Below are 13,794 nucleotides of genomic sequence, written 5' to 3' on the forward strand. Positions count from 1 at the left end.
ACCGCTCCGATGTGGCCTGTTCCTCCTCTAACGGGCACGGAATGAAATCCACCTTGGTCTTGTTCCGCTTTGGTTTTCTTGAATCGGCGTAGGGACCCACGGCAAGTCTGCACGCGTTGTTCTTCTGGAGCCTGGCACCTCACAGGTGATGCTGGGAAGGTCCAGCAGCTCAGAGCTAAGACTTTTCCCTAAAGATCCTGTATGTTTTTTACATTCTGTCAGTCCTGGAAGAACTCTTGCCCTAAAAACGCTCCAAAGGACCCTTGGACTTGGTGAGGTGTTTTTTTCTGGAACAGATTTTCTTAGACTAGATACCAGGAAAAATTTCTTCACTGAGAGGGTGATCAAACATCGGAACAGGCTGCCCAGGGAGGTGGTGGAGTCACCGTCACTGGAAGCGTTCAAAAAACGTGCAGACCTGGCACTTCAGGATATGGTTTAGTGGGCATGGTGGTGTTGGGTTGGTGGTTGGACTTGATCATCTTAAAGGTCTTTTCCAACCTTAATGACGCTATGATTCTGGTTTTGTTCTGTAAATTAACCCGATGGGTTTGCTCTTGTTTCACCCGGAACACACTGACTGCCTATGTCACACCTGAAGAAACTTGATATATTTTGTGAAACTGTCTTTCTAGCCACCTTTAGGATTCACATTCAACATGTAGCTGAACTACGTGGACATTTTGAAATGCGCTTTATATTCTTTCTTGGACAACTGTACTTAGCGTTCCGTAATCTCCCCGGAGCAGGATGCTCGGGCGCTGCGCTGGCAGCCGACGGCTGTCACTAGGCGATGCGCGGGCTGCCTGGACAACATTACAACTCTTGGGCTAGCCCTGGGAGCTTGGGCACGTGCTGGTGTGCTGTGGCTAGTCCAGAACATCGAGTGGAATAACCTGAGAAAAGGGTCAACGCTCTTGAGTGTTAGAGGAGCGAGCCGAGGGGAGGAAAACCTTCAGGAAGGTTGCTGTGCACGTCTGCTCGTCTCGCTCTCCTTGCGCGGTCCGCTCCTCTCGCGCCGTTACTTGCTGACTTCCCCTGCACGGGTTCACGCCCTGGCAAACGGTGGATGGAGGAAAACGTGCCGCTTCAACTCAGTCCTTTCCAAATTTTAGAAAGCAAAGCTTTGTAGCAATTTTAAGCAATCAGTTTTCCTTGCATAAAAATTCTAAGATGGGAGGGATATCTAAGGTCAACTGTAACTGGTGTTGCAGGTGGATTTTCTTTAAGTCTTAATTAGGGAAATAATAAAGTAAAATAAAACTTCAGCCAAAGTCTTGTTTTTACCATCTAACGGATACTTCTCTCTTGTATTGCAGATAAAAGAATACGAGAAACTGGATTCTGAGGATGAGCGTCTGACCCGAAGTCGGCAGATTTATGACATGTACATAATGAAGGAGCTCCTGTCCTGCTCACATGTGTGTATCATCCAAGTTTCACACTGCTCTTTCTCTGCCTTACTTGCGTAGCTTGACAGCAGCAATAATTCAAAATAACTGCTTTTTCATTCCGAGAACCATTAAGACTGTTGCTGAAGGAGTTGTTACTACAAATACTTGTAGTGCTCTTTGAAGTCCGTGGGACTGGGTTTGGCTGAATTCAGCATGCTTTTTTTTTTTTTTTTCCCCCCCCAGCAATTAGGTGTAAAGATTGGTGGTGTGTGCCAAGTTCTGTTAAACTTGGTGGTATGCAACGGAAGTATTTGGAGATTTATCTGTTTTATATTTCTTTAAATTAAATCTCTATTTTAAAATGTGATGAGTACAGTTTGTGCGTGTATATACGTGCAGACATATACATACATTAACCAACCCTCTCCAACCCAGCAACAGTTCTGCCCCAAAAAACTCAAAGAAATGTGAGCTGCCAGGGGCTCCGCTGGACAGTTTGGATGTTGAACTTTTTTTAATCTCTGAAAGCTCAGAGTAGAGTTTGAGAGTTTGTCTAAAACTGATCACACAAAGATTTTTTGATCATTATTATTTGTTTGGTCGTAAAGCAGTCTTTCACACTATACTGGAGACAATACATTTTTAGCTGCAATATAGTAAGTTAAAGACACGGGGCCATGTTGTGACGGATGCAGCTTTGTTGAAGTCTGTGAAAACACGTTTCTTCCAGCTGAAGCTTTGGCCCATTGAGCTGTCTTTAAGAGTGTCATTTGCTCTTATTTTAAAGAAAAATTTGCAACGGGCTTTACCCTAGTGCTGTGGTTCTTTGGATGAAGGGTTTAAGCAGTTTTTCGTTAAGCATGCATTATCGGCTCTGTAGTGGTAAGAAGTCCTTGTCAACTGCTGTGTCTGGAGCTGTCCCTCTACATGGGATTTTTCATGAATTTGTTTAAGGAGCATCATCTAGCCCTTTTATCTTCACCTCTCTCCTCCTCATCTTCCCCTCTCCTGCCTTCCTGCTTTAGAGTAATTATTTTACCGTATCATTCTGCATGTTTCACAGTAATGTACTTAGGGGAAGCTGTTACTGCATTCATTCTGAAGCATGTGTATTTTTGTATGATTAAAAGAACAACAGTGCTGTAGACCTTAAATGAAACTTCCTACATTTCCAACTGTTTGAAATCTTTCTTTTTCTTTTTCAAAAGCCTTTCTCAAAACAAGCTGTAGATCATGTACAAACACATTTAGCCAAGAAACAAGTGCCAGCCAGCCTTTTTCAGGTGAGGCTAAGACAGTCTGTTCAAGTTTTCTTCACTTATTTGACAGTAAGTGACTTTGTACATATTATTTAAGGAGACGGAATAAAACGGTACTGGTACATACTCTTTGCTCTAATAGTGATACTAGAATGCTTTTCTAAGTAAAATAAAACTTACAAATTACTATTCTTATCTAAAATACTTTCAAGCACATTTATGAAAGCAAACTATACTTTGGCATATGATCAGAATAGTTTTTAAATTTATGTAATTTTAAGCCATGGAATGATGTAGAGTAAGAAGATACCGTCCTGTCAGGATAAACTACATCGCATAGTGGAGAAAAACTGCCTTAATGTCTCAGTAATGTGGAATCTTTGAAAACATATTTTCCTTTTTCTTTAAGATGTATTAATTCGCAGTTGATGATGGTGAGGAATTAAGCGTTTGTACCATTTTGCATGTTTTTCTGTCTCTCCACAAGACAAAATCCAATCAAAAATTACTTTCTAAAGAGGAGTTTCTGCACCATTCAAATTGTGGTGCTTTTTTAAAAACTTTCTAAAATTCTGACTGGTTAAAAGAAAGTATGGGATTTGCATATCCTGGATTTGAATATAAATATAAATGGTGTCCTGGCTCATTTGCAAAATTATACATATTTTATGTTTTTATTTACTTTAGAAAACAAAGAATTGAGAAGTGAAGTGTTTCTTGTATTGCCACAGATCTAATACACGTTGATACAATCGAGAAATTCAGAATTATGCTAACTTTTACAGCTAGGTGCATTAAACCAATGTTTTTTTGCAGATAATGAACCTCATCAATCATGGGAGTGTTTATAAGCCTACATTTCTTTGATGTAAATCTTAACATATTTTTATATATTGCAAAAATGTGAAGATTGCCTCTGCTTGATTTTTCTTACTGCTCATTGAACTGTTTTTAATGTTGCAATTAGGTGAACTGACAAACTGACAACTACATTGCTTGAGTTATAGCTCACTGCTAATTGGGTTGGGATTTGAGATCGCTGCGTGCCATCACACATCAAGAGCAAGTGTTTCTCTAGAAAAAGTCTCTTGTGAATTGAGGGTGCTGGTTTCTTAGGAAGGACAGAGAGGAGAGAAGCACCACACAGCAGCAGCGCGACAGCTGCTCTGGGAAGTGCAGATCCAGGGGAGTGACCATGTATTGTGTTTAGATATATTTGAAAAAAGAACCGTACCGTGATTGTTTTGTCAAACTTGTTGTCCACGGACAGGTTCTATATCCAGGTTTCGTACAGCCCCCGCCCCAAGGCAAACATTTAAGATTTTCTAGCTCATGAAAATACTTTACGTTTGACTTCAGGGCACCTGCTCAGATTCCAAAAGCTAAATGAAGCTTAAATGCTTCACCGAGCCTTCTTGAAGGACAACACAGTAAATGCTGTAGTTACCCAGGGCCAATGTGAGTTATATGTAATGGGTACTATTGCATGATCAGTTTATTGTATGTTCAAATACTAATTGTGTTTCTTAACCCTTTTTAGCCATATATAGAAGAAATTTGTGATAGTCTCCGAGGAAAAATATTTCAAAAGTTTATGGAAAGGTATGAACATGACATATTATCCGAACTTTCTATCTAGTGTCGCAGGAAGACAGGTCCCTTAAGTATTGCTGTAAAATAAGGCTGAAAGTGTTTAATAAACTTTATTTGATTAATAGTGTATTATCAGCAAGTTTCTGCAAATTACTAGCCTTGTTGTATATCATGATTAATATCAGGATCTGTGAGTGGAAAACCTGTAATGACGATAGATTTTTTCGGTTGCTCTGTGTAGCAGTAATAATAGATTGCTGTTTGGTCTCAAAGGTTAAAAAAAATGCAGAGCCATGTTTGTGTGGGATGTTCTCATGAGTTACCGTCCCTTGTGTGTGACTGAGAGACCCCGCCATTCTGGTTCGTATCTGGGCTCCTTGTAGTTAAGCAGGAAGGGTCCAGTGAGGAATACGAGGTACAGACCTACAGACCTGGTTCAGCTGAGCAGCTCCCTCTTCCTTCACGGAACTGCTCTTGGGTTTGGGTCTGTAAAGCATGGCTCTCCTCCGGCGACAGCCGAAGCTGCTGTATGAGATGGTGTGGTGGTATTCTGCAGTCAAACTCAAATAGTTGTAAAAAAACCTCCATAGAACTATTATTTCTTACTCTGAAAAGAAATAATTATTTACGTAGAAATGAGAAACTGGGGGTTTTTTTTCTTGCAACGGCTTGTGGGATTATTGATGTTTTTCCTATTTTAGGATAAAATGAGTTTAAAACGTTCCTTCGGGTATACGGAGGTTCGTTAACATAAATCGAGCTGCCTCTGTTCTCTTCTAAATATCTTTCTCTTTATGTAATTTAAATGTTTGTTAGTTCCAAACTTAGTTGTTTTTAAAGATTAAGAAATGCCTGAGCGAGCTGTGAGGACATACCGAGCACTTACAATTACAGGGGGAAGGTTATCTGATATCTTTCTCTTACAAGGATGTAAAATCCTAAGTGTGCACTGCCTAGTAATTGTTTTTCTTGGTGGGGGTAAGATTACAATTGTCTGAAAGGAAGGCTATCGCTTATGAAATACCACAACACGCCCCAGCGCAAACTTTATTTTAAATATCAGAGTCTTGACATTTTCTAGAATACTTTACGCAGTAGTCTCAGACAACTCTTAAACTTTTTTTTTCTACAGTGACAAGTTTACCAGATTTTGTCAATGGAAAAACGTAGAACTAAATATTCATGTAAGTACTTACAAGTATATTTATCTTGTCAAAGGCTGATGCAGGAAAGAAAATGTTCAGTTTTGAATATTGCTTGTGAAAAGGCCTTATTAAGGAGTACGGTGCGCGTTACTGATCTGCTCTTCTATTCTCAGATGTACAGTCCTGACGATTCCTTTCTGGACGGCCCTTCTGCCTGTCTCGAGTTAATAGCTTTTTGATTTTTATAATAGCTGAAAGAAACTGAACTGCCAGAATTGCTGCTCTTTAACAGCCCCAGACACCCTCTGTCTCCCTCTTCCCACTACGGTTCTGACGTTGTCCCCAGCACCCCTTACCCCAGTCTCTGCTTTTGTCCCTCTGCACCGCTCTGCTGCAGCTTTGCCTGTAAAAGCAGCCCTCCTCTTCTGCAGACTGCGTGCTGCGTGGGGCCGCCGGTCTTTGGCAGCAACAGTCTCATTCGTCTTGTTGGTACTTCAGACTGTAGTGCTCGCAAGTATGTTGAAATACAAACTATAAGGGGCTCCTTTTTCCAAAACAATAAATGCTATGTGAATTACGGTAGGTAAGTATCTCGACTCATTGATAGATTGGGTAGATGTTTTTGCAGTAAGGTTTTTTAGTACTGAAAAATGAAGTCTGGTTTTGTTTTGTTTTTTAATTTACAGCTGACCATGAATGATTTTAGTGTACATAGAATAATAGGAAGAGGGGGATTTGGCGAAGTGTATGGTTGCAGAAAAGCAGACACTGGAAAAATGTGAGTATATACACACTTTATTTTAGAGGTAATTGTAAACTCTGAACTAGTAAGGATATCCAGCCATTTCTTACAAAATCACTGGAAAGCAGTATCACATTACTGTATAGTTCCTTGTAATTAAATTTTATCCCAAGAGGTTCTGATTTCTGGATCATCTTTAAGCGTAGTTCGATATTTGATCCTGTTATGTGCCATGCAGTGGGGCTTCAGTCCAGCAGAGCTCTTAAACACATCCTTTATTTAAACGATCTTGTCAAAATTAATAGAAACTGCACATGTGTTGAAATTAAGTATGTGCTTAAATGATTTCCTGGATCAGAGCCTGACAGTGCAGAACAATGTTCTTGTGGCAGCCGTGGTGATTGTGTGAGGTGTTACCTCTCGTCTGCCGAAGGTTGCTCTTCTCGCAGCGAAGCGCATCACGTAGCTGGTGCTGACATAGGGTTGGAGGATGACGTAGGAATATGACCTCAGTGCTGTTCAATCTGTAGGGTCATGCCTGGGCAGATTCTGAATATGGTATTCCAGATTTGTGGCATTGCATACATTTCTGCCCTGATGAGCACGTTCCACTGGCAAAAACAGTGATCCATGCTTACATTTGGAAGCATATAGCTCCAGTGTTGAACTTCTGTTGGACAGAGCTCTCGGTGGGAACTCCAAGACCAACCCTGAGTGGTGTTTTTTCTTTTTCCGGTCTTACCATTCAGACACTTCTCCTGATCATCGGATTTCAATGTCTAGGCAAAATTATCCCATTATGTTCTGTTTTGAACATCTGGGCATTGATTTAACAAATTGTTCTCAATATCTATTTATTTGTTTGTTTATTTACACCCCACTCTGCCCCTTTCATCTTGCTTTTCTCCTAACAATTTTTGTCCAGGGATCGTCCTTAAACATTTCTCTTCGAAGTAAGCATGGCATGTCTGAAGTGCCTAGTCTCTGCGGTTACAGCTGGCTTCACTGGCAATTGTGTGTGCTTGGCATCCCTGATAATGATGAAATTCTGAGCTATTAACAAGTGGAAGACATCTTAATGTTGCTACCATGCTCAGTATTTTTGCAGTGACTTCAAGTGTTTATGTTAATACTATTACTAACAATACTGTCTTTATTCTTGCTTTGGTACTTTTTTTGTCCATGTACATTTGTTAATTTGTCCATGTACAAAAATAAACGTTTTATTTAGCTTGAGCCACACGACGTAGGCGTCCACCCTGAAGAGGTAGTTCGCAGATTCCCAGTCATTTCCGTGTCCGGGTTTTGCTCTGGCAGGAGGTGGATAAACCTTGGGACTAGGAAGTGAAGCAAAGGACAGTTTTTCTCACATATAAATAGAGTAAAGGGAAGTGAAATGTGGGAAAACCAACATTTTTTCAAATTCGAAGCAAAACTTTAGATTAGGTTCAGTTTCTGGGTAGAGGTTTGGTTTAGTTCTTTCTTAATCCAAACCTGTTTACCCATCCCTAATCCAGATCCCGTCCACTCTAGATGGCTGCCTCTGCTGCTCTTACTGCCTGCAAGGAGCTTGGGAAGCCACCCCTCTAAGGTAAATGCCATCGGTGTTCCACTAACCCACAAAGATACACCTGAGGCTTCTTTCACATCACCTCCTTCAAGGACACCTAAATAGGGCCAGAAGTACAATGCAGAAAGCAGTCCAAAGGGAGAGGGATAGCGGTGCTTTCTGAGCACGTAACTCGATACAAGAATGAGATCCTTGATTTCGATCGGCCTTGAATGGCCCCAGTCCTTCACTTTGATCGGTGATGTCAAAGCATGAATAAAGGGTAGTGTGCGAAATGTTATTTATAGTCCTCGTTTGCAGACTCCTCGGCAAGAGCACGTGCTGTGAATATATGCCTTGTTTTGGAATCTTAAAATTCCCGTGTGTTCACGCTCACTCTTCCCCCACCCACAACACATGCATGGCAAGTAATGACGTAGCTTTTTCAGGGAGCGCGAAGCCAAGGTGAGACGAGGCCCCGTTCGGTACAGAGCTGTCACAGCGTAGGCAGTCGATTAGCATTGATGCAGTGCTGTAAGATGGTGTTTTCCGGAGCATATTTTAAAACAAATGGCCTAAAAATCCGTGGCTGCCCACGTCTGGAAGTCTTCTGTGGAGGAACACACGTGTCCTTCTCAGCTGGTTCCCTAATAGCAGGATCACCAAACGTTTAGAAAAAATATCTATGGGCTGTGTCGTATCCTACTCTTGTTGGATGGTTGTTAGGGTAACATCCTTTTTTGAGGAAAATTTTATTACTTTGTGTAATACAGATGGTAAAAGATTAAAAAAGCTTTCTTGTGTATATCTGACGTTTTTTTTGAGTGGAAAAAAAAACTTTAAAAAAATCCCCCAAAAACCCCTCAGCGTGTGTTCAAGATATTACTTTCCTGGTAGAGTTGAAACTGTTAGAATTAAACGGAATCGCAATAGGGTCTCTGTTATTTAATTCATACTGCAAATCCTTGCTTGTAGATATTGAAAAATGAATGTATGGTGTGTAATTCCTGTATCACTGTGGGTGTGTGGACACAATTATTTGTTAAAGCACATCTCTCTGCTAGGGGGCTTCTGCTGAAAATGTTTAAATTCTGGGAGATTTTGGAGGTTTGCTTGTTTCATTGTGTAATGATGTTTTTAGTACCAGCTTTAAGTCTTTAAAGAGCTTGCTTACAGGGTACTGTAAATACACATGGCATAACTGCTAGTGAATAATACTGAGTATAGGAGGAAATTTTTTCTGGTGCTTTGTCTGAACAGTTAATATTTTCAGGTATGCAATGAAATGTTTAGATAAGAAGAGAATCAAGATGAAGCAAGGAGAAACATTAGCCTTAAATGAAAGAATTATGCTGTCTCTTGTCAGTACAGGAGTAAGTATCATTGATTTGTTATTCTTTTTTTTTTTCATATAATATAAAAGCTGTTACATGTAATACATATTCCATCAATTCAGTTGTGTGACGTGCAAAAGTTAACCTCCCCTGGAACCTTCCCCCCGATACTAGCAATGTGTCTGGAATAAGAATGGAAAAGCAAGCTCGCTTTTCAGTCTGGGTGCTTTCAGAAATGAGCATCTCGGCTAAAGAGGCTTGAGGAGGTTTCCATTTCTTAGGTAACTCATTCTCTCTCCCCCCGCCCCCTTCTGATTTTTTTGATTATTTCTTTTTCAAGTCTTTCTCTTTGAAATTTTTCCAAAACTTTATTCTGTTTTATAAAACAATTTCCTTTTCTGCCATAGTTCCATAGTACTTTTGTAGGATGTAGGATGCTATTTCAGAAAAATACTTCAGTTACCTGTTCTTCCTTTCCCTGTGACTCTGATACTAGCTTACCCAATTTTTCCATTTTGTTTTTTACGTACTTTAGCGGAGTCCCTATCCAGGTGTACAAAGTAAGTCTGCCCACTAGCCTACAAGTCTATTTAACGCTAGAAGTGTCACGCACGGGCATAAAAAGCCGCCCACCCGGCACTGGTTTCACCAGACCGTGTCTTGTTACCTGCGGAAGGGAGGTTCGGCAGTGGCCACAGGCTGTTGGGCTCAGACAGCTTCCGCGCAGGCTTTGAAGTGCCAGAGCCTTCCGAGTGCTCCAGCCTCATTAGACAAAACTTGAAATCCGCTCGTATCACCATGGTTACGTGTGGTGCTGGTAAAAAGGTTAATTTTCCTCATGACTCTTGTGGTGTATGCATTAAACATTCAGTTTGCAGCTCAGTGTAGACACATCCCCTTTTCCCAGCCCAGCTGAAGCATGAGGAGGAATTGCGTGTGCTTTTGTCCTGGGCTTGTGCAACGCGTGTGCAAATAGTATCGTATCTGCAGTGCAGGAGGATTGCTGCTTTGGCTTACAAGATGGCAGAGAGCAAATACTGTCCAGTACTCTGAGATAAGATCTGTATCTTGCAGAGACGAGGTAAATCCTGGTTTTGGTTCTGCATTACCCAGGTGGCTTAGTAAATACTGTTTTTGGGTTTTTTTGTTTTTTTTTTTAAATCTCACTTGTGATGCATTTGGCATCATTTTGTCCTTTAAGCGCATGCACAGCATCCTCCCTGTTGTGCAGGGAACCATCAGTCTCATCAGGCTTCAAGGTGGGATTGTCTTAAACTCACGGGCAGTCTGAGGCTTGCACCGCGTTGCTTGTAGGCGCGGCTGCAGGAGACCTGCCCGTGCTGTGGTGGCCCTTGTCTTCTGCCAACTTGGCATTAAAAACGGAGACGCGTTTTTCAGCGCTTACGTATAAATGCAGAATTATAATTGCTGAACAGTGCCCTTGTATTGTCAAGTGAAAACACTGTGATTCAGACAACGCTTGGTACTTTTCAGCCTCACGATAGGCACGTGAGGTGCTCTCTTGTGCAGGTTGGCAGAACGGGAAAGCTGACTGCAATTTTGTCCCTAGAAGATCAGCTTTTGAACTTTTCTGGCTACCCATCAGATCATTTTCCTCTGCCGTTAGAAATACCCTGGTAAGGCAAATCCTAAACCAGAAACTAGGGAAGCTATGCATCAATAAGGTGTCATCGTAAAGTTGAACTTTTTTCTTACTGCAAAGCTCGGAAGGAAGGACGAGGTATTTCTTGTCATGCCTTTCATTGGAAACTCCTCCGCTGCCTCAGCCTTTCTTTGGAGAAAGGCTGGCATGCGCTGAAATGAAAAGTCAGAGCATTTCCTCTAACACAGAATTGCATTCACGTGCGGCTTGAACATAAAGATAGACCAAGGACTGGAATGTATTTCTTTGTTCTTTTATCTGTGAACGTAACAGTTGGGATTTATCCGTTAGACTTTTTAATCAAGTTAAGTCTTCTCACCAAAGGTAAGTTGTGGCTTGTCCAGAAGTGTCAGGAGTCTTGAGAGCCAGTGGGATGATGTTCTGTAGTGGAGACCAGAAAAGACATCTAGGTAAATTATAATAATTGTCCTATTAACTTTAATTTCTGATTCTGTTGCTCCAGTACCGAGTGTGGATTTTCATGTCTAGTGATTCAAAAAGAAAATTGTTCACAAGGCTGCTAACGGTGGAGCTAGTTTTCTTATGTGACAGCGCATAGCTAGTCATTTAGCGACAGGAAAACAAGCCAAACCATTTGGGTTTTTTGTTAAGGATTATCAGCTCATTAGTGTGCAACTTCTTTTAGATTCTCAGAAATTTGAAAGAGAGTTTGAAAAGAGAGATTTTCTACAAAACACTATCCATTCAGGTTGGGTACACCTGCCGATGCAAGAGATGCTGGAGCGTTTTGAATATGCAGAATTAAATAGGTTTGAAAATGATGCAATAAGATAATTCCTTTCATTCCTGAATATAAGCTGTTAGGTTTGAATAGCCCGTGCCTTCCTCAATGACAGGGTTTTTGTGCTGCCCGGAACAAGATGGAACTGGGAAGTTCATCATAGTACAATTAGTCATTAAACTGGGAATCCAGATGTCTCTGCAAAATACATAATAGCAGCTGTGCAGATTACACATGCGTTTGTGTAATCATTTTTGTTAATCCACCTAAAATCTTGGCATTCGCAACTACTTCTCGAATAGGGAGCTCCCAAATCCGAGTGCATCGGGGCGGCGTTGTGAGAACAGCTTTTCATGGAAACGTTCTGAATCAGCACAGCTCAGAAGTACGACAGACGCCTCTAGAGAGCACGGGGGGCTGCGCGGATCAGCCTGATGGTACGAGACGTGGGCTCTGCCTTGTTCAGGTTCTCCACCGGTACCTTTGCTTTGTCGGTGACTGTTGGTGTAATGTGGATGAACTCTTGCTGGGGTTTGTGTTTGCTCTTCCGCAAGACGCGGGCCTCGTCTTCCTCTCCCGTAGAGATGTTCAGGCTGGAGGCTGGAGAGGCACGTTGAAATTCTTAGAAGATAGCACAGTAGGGAAAATACTTTACTTTCTGTTAAAAGGAAGAAAACCCCTTGTTTTCTGTAATACCCAGTATTCGCCTAACGTTCTTAAACTGGAACGTTGAAATCACCGAGACCATCGCTGCTGACGGACTGTGTAAAACCAATCTGCAAAAGGTGCTGTTTGTGGAAGGAAGTGGTTATTTAATAAATCTTTTCCTGGCGGGTAGGAGGTGGTCGTTCCGGCGGTCTCTTGCAAGACCAGGGGCTTTGCAGGGCTTGTGGCTCCACTCCAGTGTGTCTTCTAGTTCTCTTGTTCTGAAAAAATCAGGTAGCTAAGCTGTTTTATTCAGCTTTTTTTGAGATAATTTGATTAAAGACTGGAGTCAAGATTCCCTACAAAGGATAACAGATACAAGGGACAGCAAAAGTGGACAGGTGGAACAATAAAACATCTGAGATGAATAATGAAATTTTTTTTTTCCTGAGAACAGGTGCTTTTTTTTTCGTGTGTACCAAGATTTGTACAAGTCTCGATTTTGCTCAAAAAATGGAATCTATTCCCAAATCTTGATAGCCACTTGAAGGAATATCTGTGGGAATGGCAGATAATAGCTCAGTGTTTCAAGCATTGACTTGCACATCTTTCGGAGCGAGGCCTGTCAGGACAGAGCTACTCTTTAGTTAAAAATGCTACACAGCTGCTCTACACCGTGAACACATTTTTTACCTGTTTGCTGTAATTTCTACCGTTGTGCTCTAAAGCCGGGTGCTCGGGTCACAGGAAAGAGTCAGAATCAAAGGTTTCCTGCTAGAGTTGTAGTGAGTGTGCTAATGTCTTTAAAATACTACATTCCTACAATTTTTTACAGTTATTCTGATTTTTTTTTCCTTCCACAAGCTTGACTGCAGTGAAGTATTACTCTCTTGGGAAATTTGCTTTATTGTTTCATTTAAACAAATACCTATAGGGTTTTATTTTTATGCTGGAAAATACTCTTTTGCTGGAGTGTTTGCATCAAGAAGAATATCACAGAACTACAGTTTCGTCTCTCTGTTAAAAAATGAGAAGGTAGCAATTAAATTAGGAAGGCTTGCACAAAAACGAGTGATGCAACACATTTACACTTGCAGATTTCTTTTCTGTTAAAAATAGGTTTCCATAATAATCTAGGCACCTGTTCTGGGATGGAAACACCTTTTTGTTTTTCTATGTATGGTGTTTAAATTCTAACACTAAGCCCTTCTGGGTGATTCAATTGCTCTAAGTTTTCAGCAAGCCTGTTTGGGGACCCTTCTGCATTATCCATTTGATTCAGGAAATTAAGTTAATAATTCTACTAAAGCTTTTTTTCCTGAAGTTAAGCGGTAACTCTGATAGTCAGCAGCCATGAGCAGTACGAAGTTCATAACCAGAGGTAATCTCTTTCCGTAGATGCCATATTGCCTTGCCTATAGTCTCCTTCTTTCTAGGACCACTAGCAGTCAGGCATTTTCCACGCGTGTTTCTACAGCGCGTTTCAAACGCGTGCCCGCTGTCTGCGGAGGGGGGGTTTGGAATTCGCGTTTGCGCCGTAAGCAGTAAGATACGGTGAGATTCGAACCTTCCTGCAGGATCGGCCCACGCCGTGTGGGCGTGCCCGGGGGTTACAGTCGAGTTTATGATGTATTTTATATATGTTACATACACTGAGTCAAGCTCAGTATTTCAGCCTGACGTGGTTTTGCCGTGCGGAAGGAGGAACCCACCTGAGCGGTGCCGGCC

The 13,794-nt window shown here is 41.4% G+C and overlaps 1 protein-coding gene across 1 annotated transcript; it reads left to right on the forward strand.

Annotated features, from left to right (window-relative positions):
* Nucleotides 1-1,319: 1,319 nt before the first annotated feature.
* LOC104623598 (beta-adrenergic receptor kinase 2-like) lies at nt 1,320-11,238 on the forward strand (the record flags this gene model as incomplete). The annotated part of the gene is made up of 7 exons (XM_010290735.1): nt 1,320-1,421; nt 2,603-2,677; nt 4,194-4,255; nt 5,379-5,430; nt 6,078-6,169; nt 8,956-9,055; nt 11,143-11,238. Coding segments are annotated over 7 exons (579 nt in total), but the record flags the coding sequence as incomplete, so codon positions are not given.
* Between the last annotated feature and the right edge of the window lie 2,556 nt (nt 11,239-13,794).

Source organism: Phaethon lepturus, unplaced genomic scaffold (genome assembly GCF_000687285.1).
Source record: "Phaethon lepturus isolate BGI_N335 unplaced genomic scaffold, ASM68728v1 scaffold7567, whole genome shotgun sequence".
Lineage (NCBI taxonomy): Eukaryota > Metazoa > Chordata > Aves > Phaethontiformes > Phaethontidae > Phaethon > Phaethon lepturus.